Source organism: Diplotaxodon limnothrissa, linkage group LG12 (genome assembly GCF_057381915.1).
Source record: "Diplotaxodon limnothrissa isolate DT_005_m linkage group LG12, D_limnothrissa_male_GT1.1, whole genome shotgun sequence".
Taxonomy (NCBI): Eukaryota; Metazoa; Chordata; class Actinopteri; order Cichliformes; family Cichlidae; genus Diplotaxodon; species Diplotaxodon limnothrissa.
In genome coordinates, this window is record NC_140607.1 from 40,196,242 (window position 1) to 40,213,834 (window position 17,593).

Here is a 17,593-nt window from a genome sequence, read left to right on the forward strand (position 1 = left end):
GTGTGCGCGTGTGTGCGTGTGTGTGCGTGTGTGCGTGTGTGCGCGTGTGTGCGTGTGTGCGTGTGTTTGAGTGTGTGTGCGTGTGTGCGCGTGTGTGCGTGTGTGCGTGCTCAGCGTCACGTCAGACTGAGCTCATATGTTCTGCTTTGAGCTCAGTTTAATGATGGGTGGAGTTTCTTAAATCCTCTGGGTGTAGTAGTAGTTTTTACACCTACTAGTAGTTTTCCCTCGAGCCGCGCCGAGTGTGTCTAGGGAAACGATCTTCACCTCGTTACTTCAGGCCGACCGTCACTTATTTCTTTTCTTTCTTTGAACAATTTTTGTTGTTGGACTCTTTGTAAAATCTTCTTTTCTTGCCGTCCCTGTCCTCGAGCACATTTGCTCCACTTCCTTCACCGTTTCCTCCGTGCTACGGTCAACACGTTTCCTTATACGGAGCAATTGGACCTTGAGAATGATTGTGATTGGCCAACAGGTGACTGGTGGTTTGAATCGTCTCTGCTGTCTCCTGTAGGCCCTGTGATGGAGCTGTCCTCCACCTGCACCAGGAGGCCCAGCAGCCATTCAGGAAGAGGGGGGAGGGAAGGAGAGGAGACTGTAAGGAGAACAGAGACCCTCGGGATAATCTGCAGAGGAAGAGAAGGGACCGGAGAGGGTGAGGAAGTCACAAAGAATCACCGATCAGTCATCGATCGATCACTGCAGACTCTAACAGCCTGACTGTTACAGGGCTCAGACCACAAACCAGTTCACACCTACTTCTGTTTTTCGGTGTGGCAGCGAGATCCAGATCCGCAGAGCTGAAATCCGAGTGGCTCTAATCAGGAAGACCCGGATTCAGACTGGGTCGAGCGGATTAGACCCGGTTCAGGGTCTGACTGAGCCACAGCGGGACCAGCAACCAGCCCAGAGCACATGGGTCAGAACCCTGTCCGAGGTGGGTCTGTGAGGGTTCAGGCTCTGTCCAGGACTTCCTCTACTACGATACCCAGAGTTCATAGCACCGCAACATAAACACAAGGTTACCATGGAAACGTAAGCTCAACCTTAGCAGAAACAACAAAATGAAGGTTTACATGAAACTTCAGAGTTCATGTTTGTTCTGATTACTTCTTAAAAATGAAAGTAAGTAAAAGTAAATGGAAGCACTCGCCATGACAACGCAGTGATGATATATATCTGCCTGGTCCTTCGCGGCGGCGTCATCACAGTTTGTGTCTTTGTTTTTATTCTTACTGTGCTGCACGGTTCAGCGTCTCCTCTGCTAAAGGTGGCAGTCAGGAAGCACGGGGCTTCCTCGTTGGTTTCTGGGAAATTTGTAGAGTTCTGATTGGCTGCAAAGGATCAGTAAGAATAAAGCGAGACCAGCTCAGAATGATCCATGTTCTGATCCCAGGTTAGACCCGGGTCCATGGGGAGCATTCCTGAGACCAGGACCAGAAGGAGGAAGAAGGTCCAGCCGTCTGCGTTCAGAGGCAGAGGTGCGATCAATCGATCAATGATCGATCGATTTAAATCTGCAACTGACTCCGGCTGTCTCCTTTCTCTGTAGGTCAGCTGCGACTGTCAGTCACCAGAGAGCTGCAACAGCTGATCATTCACAGTAAGTGCTGTAGCAGCCAATCAGAGGAGACCTTCTGACAGTTAGAATAGAATAGAATAATCATTAAAACACAGGTAGAACCTCAGAGTAGCCCAGTAAAAAGTCAGACTAAGTGTGGACGACGGGTGGATAAGCAGAGACTCAGACTTACAGTGTTTGATCAGCTAAAAACAAAGATGGCTGCCTCTCCTACTCTTTGAGGTTCTCTGACAGATTCACATGCAGAGTTTATGTTTATGGAAATAAATATTATCCTGTAATAAATCAGGCGTTCTGCTGTCGGGCTGAACTGTAACTGCGCTGCTGTCGGCACATTGTGGAAGTGACTTCCTGTCCTGGAGCTCAGTGTTCCAGTGATCAATCGTTCATCCGTCTTCGTTTGGTCAGCCTGTTCTCTTCTGTCTGCAGTCCATGAGGCCAGAGGGCTGATGGGACAATCCCAGAGATCATGTGACTCCTATGTGAAGGTGAGGATGTGATGTCAGTAAGTTGATCAGCTGCTACTGCGACAGTCGAATATCAAAGACCTGTTTGTGCATGTGTTCACAGCTGGCCCTGACCTATGACCTGCAACGCAGCATCAGGATTAAAACTGACACGGTCTACAACAACAAGAACCCAAAATACGAGCGCCGCTTTAAGCTGTGAGTCACACAAAGGTTTCTAATCGCACACTTATAGAGACGGCGCTGGGACTCAGGACACCTTCGACTGTGCTATGAGAGTTTGCTGCAGGAGTTCCAGTCTGGGGTCAGACTGGAAATGAACTTTCACTGAAAGATCCTGGATCACGCCATTTCCTGTCCTGAGTTCTTACCTACAGTCTGATCCAGTGTGGAGGTTTCAAAGAAGGCTTCCCGCAGCCAGCAGCTTCAGCTGTACGAACATCACCGTTACCTGCACCAGAGCATGAGCTGTCAGGCAGGCTGGCTCACAGCTCGCGAGCCTCGCCCCCGTACAGTCAGCGCTCCAATATAATAGTTTTAGCTCTTCACAGCTGCAACCATCCAATGAAATTCTTAATAAAAAAGAGTAAAATCAATGAATACAGATATTAAAAATACTGTAGCAACTGTAGTGCAGAGGTAGTGCCACATACATGTACAGTGTGTAATATAAACTGTCCAATATTCCAGCAGCTCAATGTCCTGATGGCTTGTGGGTAGAAACTGTCCCTGCTGCTGTGGGTGTGGACGCTCCTCATGAAGAGCGTGAGGCTGTGGTGGCTGGGACCAGAGAAGATCCTCTGGGCCGTCCTCCTGTAGATGTCCTGGATGGCTGGCAGCTCAGACCTGCTGATGCGCTGTGCTGGTCACAGAGCGTCATAGCTGCTGGTCCTCACTGATGTGATGCCCAGGAGCCCGAAGCATCCGACTCTCTCCACTTGTATTCCCCTCGATGTAAATGCCTCCGCCCCACGAGCTCCTTGGTGTTGCTGATGTTGAGCAGCAGGTTCTTGTCCTGACAACTGATGATGATGCTGTTGGAGCTGGGTGGGGCTGCACAGCCGTGGCCTGCACACACATCCCTGGGGGGCACCGGTGCTGAGCGTCAGTGCAGATCATGTGACACTGCCGATCCTAGTTTACACAATATACTCCTCATGGTGGCGCACAGGTGTCAGTACCTAATAATCATGCACAGCGCTGTGCTCACCCACCTGAGGCTCCCAACATGTCAGCACTGCCAGATGCATTTACGTGTTGCGTCTGAGAGGGGGCAACATTGAGCCTGGTGCACATGTGCATCGTCTGCACATGCATGGATACTACATTGTGGTTATCATGGATTAAGTGGAATCACATACAGCATCAACACTTGTCTGCACTCCTGAATGAAGGAAAATATAACTACTAACCAAGCAGCCAGTTCTAAAACACCCTCCACCCACCTCCATCAGCACCACCATTGAGACAGCAGAATGTGGCTGTGCTCCTGAGGACAGCCGTGGCAGTCGAGGGTCTGTACATGGCAGCTTTGCAGGCTCGAGCTTAGTTTTTCTGAGGGAGATGAGGAGACGGTCAGACGTGCTTTCATCTCCTCGCGTTTGGATGTTTGCGTCCGTGAGTGAGCAGAGTTCAAAGTGCAGACAGAGAGCATGTCCTCCGGCTGCTCTTCATCGCTTACCTGTTCCTTTGTTGCTTAAAGTCGATTCAAACGTTTCGGACTGAAGTCTGGACTCACACTGAAGTGCATCGCTGACCTCTGACCCCAAGCTGCATGGGCACTGTAGCGTGTATCAGAATTGCACACCCTGTTTCTTCTTCCTGTGGAGGGCCGGCTTAAATGAGTGATGCACCTGATTCAAGCCGCGTGCCTCAGGTTGGACACATGTGGTTTACACTGTTTGCATTTCCATTGTGTTTACAGTGTGTGTGTGTGTGTGTGTGTGTGTCTCAGGTGGATCAGAGGAGAGTTCATGCCGAGCAGGTTGCTGGTTTCAGTGTTCAGACGACCTGCTGACAACAGGTGAGTGATGACATCACTCTGACTCTCACCTGTTGAGCTGCTGATGATTGCAGTTCTCTTCAGGCTGGACATCCACACATGTTGCAGTTCACACTCTGGCCTGATGGTGGCAGTGGGGCTCACGTGGTACACTTTTTTAAACACTTTGAGGTCACATGATGAAAAGTTCAGACTCAGCTTGAATTTGAGGTTTCAACATCCAGACTGGAGGAAGAGTTCAGCTTCAAGGCTGCAGGTACCTGCACAGGTGTGGGTCTTTCCTTTCCATGGTCACAACATCCAGCCAGAGAAGAAGAATCTCCAGGAGGAAGACACCTCATTACCTGAGCATGAAGAGAAGAACCACAAACGCAGGAGGTTCAGAAAGCTTCCAGAAACAGGCCGAGCTGCTCCGTCCTCTGATCCAGAATGATGCGGTCGCTCCAAGACGATCAGAACAAGAACCGACTGAACTTAAATAATACAAAATATAAGAAACAGCTCTAGTACATGCAGAACACCACAGAGATGAAATCTGTATGACTGACTGAGAAAGCTGAGGCTCTGAAGCATGCAAACACAGAGCGCTGATGGGCACGCTCAGTGTGTTTGGCGAGAACATGCCGACCATCCTGAGCTCGGTTATTCAGCGTCACAGGGTTTCAAACCAGAAGCTTCACTTGAACCTGGACAGCGAGGACACAAACCAGCCAAAGGATCCTCGTCCCTGTGACCTTCTTCTGCCGCCGAGCTCTTGAAAACAGGAAATCAAATGTTTTACTTTAAACATTCCAATTAAAGTTCACGGCCTGAATTATCTAAGGTTATGCAGACTATCTGGCCTGAAGGCGGTGCTTTGTCTTACTCATCAGGTGTGTCCATCTCCTCAGGCGCAGTCAGCTGATTGGCTGTATGAGCTTCAGGATTGGCTCTCTCGTCTCATCCTGTGAGGTGAGTTAAAGTAATCGCAGCAGAGAATCTCGCACTGACTGTTTATACACTTTGTAACCTGCTGGCTCCGCCTCCTCTGGAATGACAGCCCCTCAATGGTTGGTTCTACCTCTTGGCGGAGGAGTATGGGTGGAGCAAACACCTGAGAGTGACATCACACAGAAGCAAACCAACAAGAAGCTCTGAAGAGGCGTGTGTGGACATCAGAGGTAAGGATTGGCTCCTCCGTGGTCATGTGACCCCGGTGATTGTGAAGCAACTTTCCGAAAGTCAGTGGAGGAGCTTCACAGTGACCTGTCTGATGATGTCATTCTGTTACAGGTGAGTCAGCTGACAGGTGTTGTGAATCCCATAATTTATTTATATAGCACTAAAAAAACAACATCTAGTGTGAACGCTCAAAGCGGCCACAAAAGAAGACGTCACACACGACGTTTAGACCCAGAGCAAACAGTGTTTGACTGTTTCTGACTTTACGTTTCCCAGTTTTCCTTTAAGTTATAAAGTTACTGTGTTATCTACATTTGGCCTAATAATGATCCTTGTTGCTGTTTTAGAGGAGCGGAGCTTCTAGCTGCAGATTTCTGTCAGAATCTGCAGATTATACAGAACAAATAAAATGTTCACGTTTCTCCAACGCTATCTTCCCAGCAGTTGTACTGGACGGACAGGAAGCGTTCGCGATGTCTTCTCCGGCGCTGATAATCGGCGTCTGTCTTGTGTCAGGGACGTAAAAGACGGATTTAATGCGACGTGACCATCAAACAGCAGTCGCTTTCTAAAACATCAGATATGTATCGGATTCAGGACCACATATGGAAGTGACCCAGGTCGGATTTGTAAATATTGGATTTGTGCCGTTCACACCGTCACACCATGATCGGATATGAGTCGCAGAGGGTCAGAAAAGTCGGATTTGATGTGCTTTCACCTGCAGTGTCAACGTAGCCTTAGTTTCAGTCGAGATTTGGAGACTGAGTGATCCATGAAGCACCTGGAGAGGAAATAATACTCCAACAGGAAAGGTGTGATGGCCTGCCTGATTGGAGAGGTCAAAGGTCAGCTCAACTGTGGCCGGTCTGCTGTTAAAGTCTGATCTGCGTGTTTGATGTTTGGCGATTGTGGCAGCGTGAAGTCTTCATCTACCGTTATGCTTTAGTTTTATTTATGCAGCGCCAAATCACAGCAGCCATCGCCTCAGGGCGCTTTCTGCTGTGAGGTCGATCCAACAATGACACAGAGTCAGTGAAGACTGTCAGCTACGCTCCACCAGGCGTAGCTAAGGGAGGGTGCAGGGCCACCTGATCCAGCACCAACTGCTTTATCAAGAAGGAACGCTTGAATCCTAAAAGTCGGGCTTCGTGGTGACGGCGCCGTAAGCAGCTGCTTGCCCGTGTGTGGATCCATACATTCGTCTATTTATAGAGGCTGGGGGGTGGGGGGCTGATATAGATTAAAAGTGACTCCTGCTCTCTCACTCATCCCCAGGGGTCCACATGGTTACCATGGTAATGACAAGCAGCCCACTAACCATGTGACCCTCACAATACCTCTGTGCTCATGTCCCTCTCTCTCTCTCTCTCTGACATCATACTGAGGGCTGACTGTGGTTCGCCGGGCTGCACAGAGCGAGCGCGGGACCACAGAAGAAGCAGCTTCGGTCTGCCTGCAGCAGCTGTTTGTTGTTCAGCCCCGTTCTGTGTCACATGATACGTTTTGTTGGTCTCGAGGTCAAATCCTACAGTGTGGCAGCAGCTCTGTGAGCCCGGGCATACCCCTTTACCTGTAGCGTACCTGGGTCTCTGCTGGTGTCCTGGGTGTGCTCAGTCTGCTCCGAGGACAGCCGAGATGTTCTGGAAGAATGCGGCGTGGTCGTGGGATGATGCAGCAGGTGATGATGATGATGATGGTGGTTATCTGCTTGCAGCAGACCTTCGGAGGACTCCGGACTCCACCCCTGATTCTGACCTGAACCACATCGTTGATGCGGCTTCCTCCACCGGTGCGTCCACGGCCAGCCTGACAAAGTCCACCTCCACCAGTGCCACCAGCACCAGCGGGCCAAAAGACCTGATCTCCAGCCTCCACTCTGAGGTCACCAGCTACAGCAGCCATGCCTCCACACTGTACACCAACACCAGCCAGCAGTACGCTGGCCGAGACGGCAGCGCTATGCAGCGAATGGAGGTGAGTCAGCGTACACGCACACACGCCGTTAAACATGCACCAGGAGGAGGTGGAGGTGCGATGTTCACAGCGACCATATCTCCTTCTGTTCCTGAACGTAACGCAACAGACAACTAAGAAGTTGGTTGGTCACCAGAGAGTAACTGTAACTTTAGTTTGGTTTATCTGATCGACAGTGTGTGAAGGTTGCAGTTCCTCTACCGTCCAGCAGAAGCAGCACTAGTCCCAATCAGTGTTGGTCAAGTTACTTGAGAAAAGTAATTAGTAACTAATTAGTTACTTATTTTCAAAACTAATTAGTTACTTAGTTACATAGTTACTTTTCAAAAACATGATACACAACCTGAATACGTAATAAAGCAACAGACCTTTCAGCCCAATTCTACTTTTTCTCCATAATCATCATATAAATCTGAATCAAATGAAAAACTTTTTATTAGTTTTATTAGTTTTAATCATTTAACTTTATGCATCATGCTTTTTAATGACATCATGTGACCGATAATATGGCTGCTGTCACTGTACTGAGCGCCCCAAGAAGGCGGAGCTTCAGTTTTGGTGAATGAAATTCAAGGATTTCGATACTAATTAACAGTAAGATGCTCTCCACAGTCTAGTACAGTTAGGATTAGCTGATAACAAAGCACTCTGCCCTCTTGTCCAAATATGGTCACTTCCTGAAAGAAGACCTGACATGTCTCTGTTGGGTCTTCAGATGTGACTTCACTAACCGGTGGGTGAAGCGTTACTTACAGTGTAACCAGCTGCTGATGGAGCGCGTCCTGCTCAGAGAGGATGAATAATGCTGATGGAGGTTATTCTGAGCATCGTGGTCCTGTTTGCTCCGATTGCTCGCAGGCTCCTCGTGTTTTACTGTTTTTCTGAGAGGCTCATCAAACATTCATGTGATGAATTATGGAGTGAAGCTGCTTCTGTAACCGTCACAAGCTGCTCTCTGACCCCAGCCTCAGAAACATCCGAAACATGAGGTCCAACACAGTGTGTCCTCTGTTCCTGTGCAGAGCAACCAGAGCTCCAGCTCTCAGGTGTTTGTGGGTGTTTGTACACGTTTGCTGGTGTTTGTGGGTGTTTCAGGCAGATTTCAGAGGACTCGCATTCAGATTCAGGAGCTTGGGAAAACATTAATGGTAAATGGTAAATGGCCTGTATTTGTATAGCGCATTTCTAGTCCCTAAGGACCCCAAAGCGCTTTACACAACCTGTCATCCACCCATCCACACACACATTCACACACTGGTGATGGCAGCTACGTTGTAGCCACAGCCACCCTGGGGCGCACTGACAGAGGCGAGGCTGCCGAACACTGGCGCCACCGGGCCCTCTGACCACCACCAGTAGGCAACGGGTGAAGTGTCTTGCCCAAGGACACAACGACCGAGACTGTCCGAGCCGGGGCTCGAACCGGCAACCTTCCGATTACAAGACGAACTCCCAACTCTTGAGCCACGATCGCCCCGGTATGTTTTAATTTTTATGGTTTGGGGAGGAGGGAGGGAAGGAAAATAACGAGGGTGGGATTAGGTGGATTATGTTTTAAGAAGATTGCTAATTCATTCATTTATTTATTCATTTTCAGGCACAACAAATACCTATATTGAACATAAAATACACAAAACAAAAAACAAAACTTGCCTGAAAAAGGAGTGGGACGATGTGTCAAAGCCCTCACAAACACACGTCAGCCCGAGTGTGTGTGCTCAGGAAGTGTGTGCGTGTTATCACAGGGACACATCCACTGTTTTTGTGTGCCTGAGTGTGTGAGTTTCCTGCTATTATTCTGTGTGCTGGTTCCCACACACATACATCCAGTTCACCTCTGAGCCTCTGCTACGCGCTCACACGGGTTTACCTCGATCGGCACGCTGGACTCGGACCTGGTCTGGATCTTCATCCTGGTTTGGTTCAGCTCTGCTGAGGACCACTTGGTGGATCCACAGGATTCGAACTCTGACCTGCTGCCATGCACACCATCCACCGTCTGTGTCGCGTCTGCATCGGACAGAACCTGCCTCAGGTCTAAAGCTATGATTATTGATTCCATCGATCAGTCTTGACCTCTGTGCTTATTGATGATGTTGACTGGGACATTTCATGCATCACAGCAGCTCTGAGACTAAAAGCTGTTTCAGGTTCTTGGATCCAGGTCAGCACAGTTTTCTTTGTTTCTGTCTGTTTAAAAGAGTGTGACAGATAATCGGTATTCAATACCGCCAATCGCAGGAAGCTCAGTTCGCCACAAAAATGGCAGAAAGCAAACTGCTTTCCTGATTGGCTGTGCAGTTTGATGTCACGCCTGGATGTGTGTCATGTTCCTGGGAAAAGCTCCACAGTGTCCTGTGTTGTGTGTGTGCTGTGTAACCGGAGCGTCTCACGTGCTGGTTTCGGGTCTTACTGAATGAAACAGGAAGTTCGTTCTGTTAGAGCAGGGCGGAGGGCGGAGCTACCAGTGATGGAGAGCTGGACCTCAGACGGTTTGGTCCAAAAGCATCAGATGACATCAGAGAACAAGCAGAGCAGAACCACTAAAGTATAAACTGAAACGATGAGCCCAGACTCAAATTCTTTGTGCTAGTTACTAACTTTACTAGCAATTCCTTTATTTTTGTGACCTCTGACCCCAGAGAATAACTTAGACAAAACAGAGTTTTATCTCGGTTCAGTTTCAGCTCGTTGAGAGCAGAATAAGTCAGTCGGCTAATACGGAGCAGAGCTGTTACTATAATGTTGGAGACAAAGTGTGATGGTGTGGTTCGGGACTCAGCTGCAGGGGAGGGGTGGAGCAGAGGGTTCAGGGGCGTGCATGGCAGCTCCCCCGTGACTGGGAGCAGGTGCACGTGGAACAGGAGTTCTGTGTGATGTGTGCAAAGTCGTGGTGGGTCTGTGAATGCTGGCTTTCCGTGCACCTAAAAAGTGAAGACTGTGAACAAACAGACAAAGAGACGATTCCCCGACCGACACTTTTACTGTTTGCCTGTCCTCGGCCCACATATGGAAAATATCATTGAGAACCAGAGCCGCACAGATCAGGTGAGACAGTTGACCTTTGACACCATCCTCATCCTGGTCCTGAGTTGTAATTAAAGAAATGGTCTGACTGGCTCCAGTTTACAAATCCTTCAGTGGACAGGTAAGGGAGGTCCAACGTGTTGGGGTTTAACTCCGTCCCACGATTTCTCAGGACAGCTCTGAGCACCGGCCCTGCATCCTCAGCCAATTAGAAGTCAGAAAACAATCCCTCTCCTGAGGTCCACCTTTCACAGTTTGAAGGTTTCTCGGTTCTTTGTCACGAGTTCAAACCAGATTGACGTGCGCTTCTGTTGATTCGAGAGCGCCACAGCAGTGGGACGTCTAAAAAGGCCGCTTCACTGCCTCAGAGCATGAATCTAAATGATTATTTGGTATTTAAATGTTCAAACAGCTTCTCTAACCTCCTCTGATCTCCTTTTCCCACTTGGCTCAGCCTGAGGAGGCCGGGGGAAATTGTTGATTTAGACAAATGCAAAGCTGTGTTAAAGGCACGCTCAGCTTCCTATTCCTGGTCATTCCACTTCCTGTTTGGCCTGAAAGCTCTGCAGAGGCAGGAAGATGGCGCAGGAGCGGGATCGTGAGAGCAGGACTGAACCTGCAGACAAATGCTGTTTGCATACCTTCACCCCGACGCTGTTCTTGGTTCCCCTGCAGCAGTTTTAATATCAGCCTGTCAGTCTGAAGTCGGGGACATTAAACTTCTATTGTGGCGAGGAAACTCTCAGGACGAGGCGACCTTTCCTTGCGCCGTCTCTGTTTACACAGCCATGGAAACCACTTGGAGACCCCCACCAAACATGGCCCAATGGGCCTCGGTCAACAGGGCCGTGGAGTAACACACGGTGCGCCCTGCAGGCTGAGAGCATCACAGCAGGAACAAACCTGACCTGACAGCAGCCTTCTGTCCTACACGACAGCTTCTCAGTCATCCTGAGAAGAAACTTTAAGGTGATGAGTCATCAATAACAGAGTGACCACGCCGGTAACTCAGCACAGGACAGCATACATGAGTCAAACGAACAGGTTCACTGCAGGCTCATTTACCCTCACAGTTTATGTTTACATGACACGACCGAACAAACGTTTTAGAACAGCAAGGTGATAATTTGATCCAAAATACTGAAACCAACAGAAGGCTCCATAATCGACTCCTCAGCGGCTCTCTGAGAATAAACGTGTCATTTTAAGAAATCAGCCTTCAAAGAGGCGGGCTGTAAGATTTCAACTGCTTTTATTGGAAAATAAAATCTCCTGGAAAGGAGTAACCCTAACCCTGCGTATCATCACCAAAGCTCCCTGCTGATCTCTCATAAAGAGAAAAATCCTTCGGTGGTTGGCTTTTCCAAATGACCCCAAATCTCTAAACTGACCAGTGCACCAAAGTGTTGTCACCTGTAGGGTCTCACCTTCAGGTGAAACATCGTCAGAGTTTGCTCAGATGTGTGGAGAACAAAAGGAGTTCCTCCAGACTTAATCTGGGCTCTGTGACAGGAAAGCAGACCTGCTACGCCTCGCTGAGAAGGTGGAGTTTTAAACTGACTTCAGGTGTGTTCTGACTGTCCTGCAGGTGAGCATCGCTCGAGGAAAAGATGGATTCGGTTTCACCATCTGCTCTGACTGCCCGGTCAGAGTGCAGGCGGTAGATCCAGGTGAGAAAGACAATTCCACGACCGCTGTACGACATCCCGTTCACTCACAGGTAATAAACACCTGGCTGTCCTCACTGCTCATAGGCGGTCCGGCTCATCAATCTGGACTCCGTCAGGGAGACTCGGTCCTGCAGCTCAATGGGCTTCCTGTAGAGACCTGGAAGTGCGTCGACCTTGCCCATGCCATCAGGTAACCCTGCCCCCTGTCAGAGTGACCCCACCTGTTCAGGTAAATCACAGGGCACATCTGGCCTTTTGTGAATACTAACAGTGGCGCGTCTCCTCAGGAGCTGTCAGTCTCAGATTGTGTTGGTGGTGTGGAGAAGTTTACCTGAGGTCCGGTCAGCATGTGACGCTATGCTCCGCCCACACACACACAGCGCGGTGAGTTTCATGCGTGAGGACCATTTGAACTGCACCTGTGGTCATAATCACAGCTGCAGATAATCAAAGGAGCTCTCATTCAGCTCATTTTAGTTTTACTTATACAACACCAAATCAGCTCGAGGTTTATAGCGTAAGACCTACGATAATACCCCGACAGTCAGACCTGCTAAAGCTAGCACTTGGTAACAGGAAGGAAAAACTCCCTTCTGACAGGAAGAAACCTCTGGCACAACCACCAGTGAGGGCTGGAAGACACCGTGTGGGAGCTTCAGTGCTTCCTTTATTCCTTCCTTTAGCCAAGGAGACACTGTAGCACCATTTGTAAAAGAAGAGGAGATGATGCCATCCCATAATTCATAGCAACACATCACCTGACAATCCAAGAAAACAAGTGCTGAACATTACATGCTAGTTAAGCTCACAGCTGAACATCAGAAGAACATGGGTTGATATAAACTCTGTGTTTTCAGGTTGTGTCTCTGATGTCTGCTCTCATGTTTACTTCACTGTGCTTCTCCTTTTCTGTATCATTGACCTCACAACAGCTCGCCAGACAAATGAGCGCTTATTAACTGATCTTACACTAAGCTAATGTTCCTCTGTCTCCTAGACGACAGGCAGGAAGTTGCTGTCTAACCCCACCCAAAGCAAACAAGACCGCAAATGGGGTCAGGGGTCAGGGGTCCGGGCCAGTTTGGGAGCTCTAGGTTCTCTATGGAGGGATAGAAAGGAGGACAGGGAGGAAGAGGAAGAGGAGGAAGACCAGGAGATGTACACACCTCACACCACCACCCTGAAGGGCACACGTGTGACATCATCAAATGGAGACAATTACATCATCCTGTCACCTGTCAGCACAGAAGGGCAGGTGAGTGTCAGGAGGCGGGGCCTGTATTCAGAAGGAGTAGAACACAGTTTGTCAGTGTTTGGTTCCAGCACTGAGGGTCCTGTGCAGAGACGTCAGAATAATCAGAACTGAAGTTTAGAACATCGACTTACTGCAGCCGTTGAATCTGTGACCGGGACCGACAGCCCCGTGACAACCTGACAGGCCAACGTAAAACGGTCTGAGTGTGAAGCACGAAGAAGACAATGTCTAAAAATGTCAGATGGTTTGAACACGCAGTGAGTTTAATCGATTCACCAAAGAAAGGAAAACCCCAAAGAAGAAGAAAAAACAAGTCGTAATGTGAAAAGCTGCCGTTTCATGAAAAACATTGTAAATACAGTAAGTTGCTGTTTTTATGGGAAATACCCTGACGCTGTACAGTCATCATTCCAGTTAGAGAGTCTCGCTAAACTCAGATATTTGTGTTGAAAGAGAATATTTTAGTCAGTTTGACAGTTTCAGGTGAAACACTTTGACCTTTGGGACTGAGTAAACGCCACATCGAAACCATCATTATTCTGTAAAGCTCTCTTTATGTCTTTGTTTGCATTCATATATTTACCTGCACATCATTTTGTAGTTTGGTTTGCTGATGTTCGTGCACCATCAGAACGATGCTGAAATCAACAGTTTCCAAATAAATGTTCTCTTCCTCTCCAGCTGCTGCAACCAGTTTATCACGACAGGACTGGGTCGATCGGTACGACTTCCACTCTGAATATTATTCATCCATATGCAAAGTGCTCGTAAATATTATGATTATTTAATCGTGTCATTTGTGGTTATCCAGGACATCTGTACCAGACTCGCCCCAGAGGTCCGAACGTCCTCCACGACTCGTGTTTGGGGTCGTTACAGAGACCTTTTACCAGGCAAATCTCCACCCTGCCTCCACCTCTTTCCTCCACATCTTCGGCCCCGCCCAGAAACTATGGCAACTACCAGAATTGCACCATCGTTCAGTCACATGTGCCCTGCTCAGGATATGGAACCTACGTCACCATGGCGCCCAAAACCGTCATCTTCCCTATTTTCGTCCAGGTCAGAACCAATCCAGGTCCGGAGTCTTTAAACTGAACCAAAACAAATCCAGTGCCCAGAGCTCCAGGGTCCTGAACAAACCCAGAAACTCTTAGAGCATCTATCTATCTATCTATCTATCTATCTATCTATCTATCTATCTATCTATCTATCTATCTATCTATCTATCTATCTATCTATCTATCTATCTATCTACTTAGCACTTTTATTTTTATTTTTTTATGTTTATTTAAGTGTTGTCTGACAGTATGTTTGCACTAAGTACCGCAGCAATTTCCTAATGTTGTAAACCTGCTCAACATTTGGCAATAAAACCCCTTCTGATTCTGATCTTTATCCGCCCCATTAAGCTCTAACCCAGAACAGAGTTACAGCCTTTTTTTATTTTATTTTGTTCATTATAACAGTCATTACAGATCTCTTTATGGAGACTCTACAATGATGAAGAGAAAACCTCTCTCACACAGCATGGCCCAGATGGACCTGTCCTCCCGTGCATACAGGACCCCCTTACTTGATCCAAGCTGAATTCAGGAATGTTTAGAAACAGGAGGAGATGCGGTGACGACAGTATGAAAGGCAGAATAAAGTGTGGCAGAGAGGGCCGGGGAACTTAATTGAAATGGTCTGAAATAAGGAGAACAGGTCTGTCCTGTAACGGGACATTGAGTCTCCATGGGGATTACTTGCATAAACAAAGGTAAATAACAGTAATGAGGAGGGCGACTGACAGTGGGCAACCGTCAGCTACAGAGGAGCAAAACGGTGTTTGTGTTTGTGTGGTTTGCTTTTGTTTACATGTGTGTTGTTGTTGTTTCAGCCTCTCGATCTCTGCAGTCCAGACAGAGCGCTGCTGATGTCTGAAGAGATGATCCTGCACCAAGCCGACCTGCTGCCTGCAAAGGTAACACCCCTGTAAACAGTGTTGGGGAGTAACGGAATACATGTGCCGCCGTTACGTATTTAAAATACAAAATATGAGTAACTGTATTCCGTTACAGTTACCGTTTAAAAAGGTGGTATTCAGAATACAGTTACTTTGTTGAAATAAATGGATTACACGGCGGTACTTCCCTGTTTCATGTTGTGGCGGGTCAGGACTGTTTGGGTTTGTTTGACAGCTACGTTCTGTTGTTCCAGGCGGCAGCGTTACGGTTGCCATGGTTACAGGGTGAAGCTCTCTCTCTGCGTGTTTCCTGGGTGAGAGAGCGCCTTTTTGTTGTTGTTGTGCTAAGCTAACAGGCAGAATGCAGCCTGATGAGCAGTGTAGTCCGTGCTGCAGGGAGAATGGACTGCTGTACCCGTTATGTGTCTGTGAGCGAGGAGGGAGAAAAAGGAAAAGTACGAGCTGTCACCGAGCAGAAACGGGAGCTGGAAGCATGTAAATATAATATTAACCACTGCAGCCAAACAGAGCGCCTGATGAGCCCAGCTGTAAGTAAGCTGTTAAGACTCGACTGTACGCTGTGTTCGTGTTTCCTCTGAAACAATAAGCTCCGTTGGAGCAGCCTTTCAACGCCTCTCTCTGTCTCTGGCAAGCAGAGTTGATCCAGACAACAAAGTAAAGCTCGTTTTCAGCTACCAGCCCGACACGAACCCGTATTAGTCCCTTCAGTAATAGTAATAAATCACATTCACGTAGTTGTAAACAGCGTGATAATATCTTAAGTAATCCAAAGTATTCCGAATACGTTACTCTCATTGAGTAACGTATTCGGAATACGTTACAGAATACATTTTAGGGCATGTAATCTGTAATCTGTAATGGAATACATTTTAAAAGTAACCTTCCCAACACTGCCTGTAAATATACTGCACGTATGCAGCCCTGAGTACCACCAACAGTCCTGGAACTCTAACTAAACAGACACCTTTAGAGGCGGTCCTGGGGCGGCTGACACACTATTGATCGAGTAGCCTGCACCCCTACCCACTCGAACTCTGCGTTCCTCCAGTAAGATGCTTTTACTGGTCCCACACTCCCAGTTAAAATCCATAGGTGATGAAGGCTTTCTCCACCGCCGCTCCGAGACTCTGCAACAGTCTTCCCTCCCTCTTATATATATACACATGTATAGACAAGTGTGTATGTATGTGGATGTTTAATCACGAGATAAATAATTTACCTCATTCATCTTCATTCTTTCTTGTATTTGATTAGATTGTCCCTCTGTTCAGCACTTTGGCCGACACTTGATGTCTTTAAACATGCTATACAAATAAAGCTGACTTGACAGTGGACACGGTGAGTTTGTGTTTGGGAGGCTGAGGCTGAGGTGCACTGGGATGTCGTGCTTGGAGTTTCAGTTCTCAGGTCTCCAAAGGTTTAAACCTGTTACCCACAGCCTGTCACACAATCACCCTGTTTCCATTTCTTTAGCTGAAATGATGAAAAATGCAAAGATAACACAGTTTGACATAAAATAGTATTTTTACTCCAACAAGGTGTTTCCCAAAGAGCTGTTAGCGGTAAACTCTCTGGGCTGTGTGTCCTCGGATATCTGAGGAGACAAATGGAGGACATCTCCTGTTTGCTGAGGACTGATGGGTTTGCTGATGGGAATTGATAAGAATTTAGCGATTAAGATTCCATTATGGATATCACTTATCGATCCTCACTGGCTGCGCTTCTGGAGCCATTCTAACCTTACGGCTGATAATGCAGTGCTGGTCGTTGTGTTCCCATCGATGTTTCTGAGAAACGTCTGGTTCTGCAGACTGAACCTGATCCTGAAGGACACACCGACCTCAGAGCTGAACCAGGATCAGTTTCCTCCTCCCATCCATTTACACACATCTGGGAATTTGCTGTGTTTTAGTTTCATACTTTCAGTAAAGGTGGAGGTCAGACGTCGCTCTGCCTCCGACTCTCAGTTACATGTGTTAGTGCAGGAAGAGCGTGGCGAAGCCGGCGGTCCATAAACACGACCTGATGATGAGGAAAAGGAAGATGGTTTATAAGCATTTAAACATTGTTACTGAGCAGAATGAACACGGCGGTGATGGTCTGTGAACTCTGAGGACATACCTCAGGGTCAAAGTAGGGCTGTGCGATATATCCAGTTTTTTAAAAATATCGATATATTTTTATACGAGATATAAGATGTGACAATATCGTTTATATCGATATAGTCTATGCTACGTTATAATTATAGTTGTGGAACCACAAGTTTGCCTCTCTTTCGTCCACTTTTGTCTCTACGCAACGTTACTCGGCCTCGCCTCTCCTTCACTGAACACAACTCCCCCTCCTCCCCCATCGCTTCACCTGCAGGCAGCGACAAGATGGACACGGCAAATAAGATAAGATAACCTTTATTAGTCCCACACGTGGGAAATTTGTTAATCTCCGTTAACGAGTTACTGCGGATCGCCCCGTGCGTGGGGCTG

The 17,593-nt window shown here is 47.9% G+C and overlaps 1 protein-coding gene across 1 annotated transcript in view; it reads left to right on the plus strand.

The window, feature by feature from the left end:
- The window catches only part of LOC146622153 (regulator of G protein signaling 3-like), a 30,283-nt gene that overhangs the window by 4,409 nt on the left and 8,281 nt on the right, over positions 1 to 17,593 (plus strand). Inside the window, exons 2-18 of the mRNA XM_085366985.1 lie at positions 515 to 655; positions 730 to 937; positions 1,397 to 1,481; positions 1,553 to 1,603; positions 2,012 to 2,070; positions 2,153 to 2,247; positions 4,004 to 4,072; positions 4,924 to 5,002; positions 5,091 to 5,211; positions 6,930 to 7,189; positions 11,805 to 11,886; positions 11,971 to 12,076; positions 12,174 to 12,270; positions 12,884 to 13,141; positions 13,823 to 13,862; positions 13,953 to 14,203; positions 15,024 to 15,107. Coding sequence (XP_085223111.1) covers positions 515 to 655; positions 730 to 937; positions 1,397 to 1,481; positions 1,553 to 1,603; positions 2,012 to 2,070; positions 2,153 to 2,247; positions 4,004 to 4,072; positions 4,924 to 5,002; positions 5,091 to 5,211; positions 6,930 to 7,189; positions 11,805 to 11,886; positions 11,971 to 12,076; positions 12,174 to 12,270; positions 12,884 to 13,141; positions 13,823 to 13,862; positions 13,953 to 14,203; positions 15,024 to 15,107 — 2,086 coding nt within the window. The remainder of the gene's footprint in view (positions 1 to 514; positions 656 to 729; positions 938 to 1,396; positions 1,482 to 1,552; positions 1,604 to 2,011; positions 2,071 to 2,152; positions 2,248 to 4,003; positions 4,073 to 4,923; positions 5,003 to 5,090; positions 5,212 to 6,929; positions 7,190 to 11,804; positions 11,887 to 11,970; positions 12,077 to 12,173; positions 12,271 to 12,883; positions 13,142 to 13,822; positions 13,863 to 13,952; positions 14,204 to 15,023; positions 15,108 to 17,593) is intronic.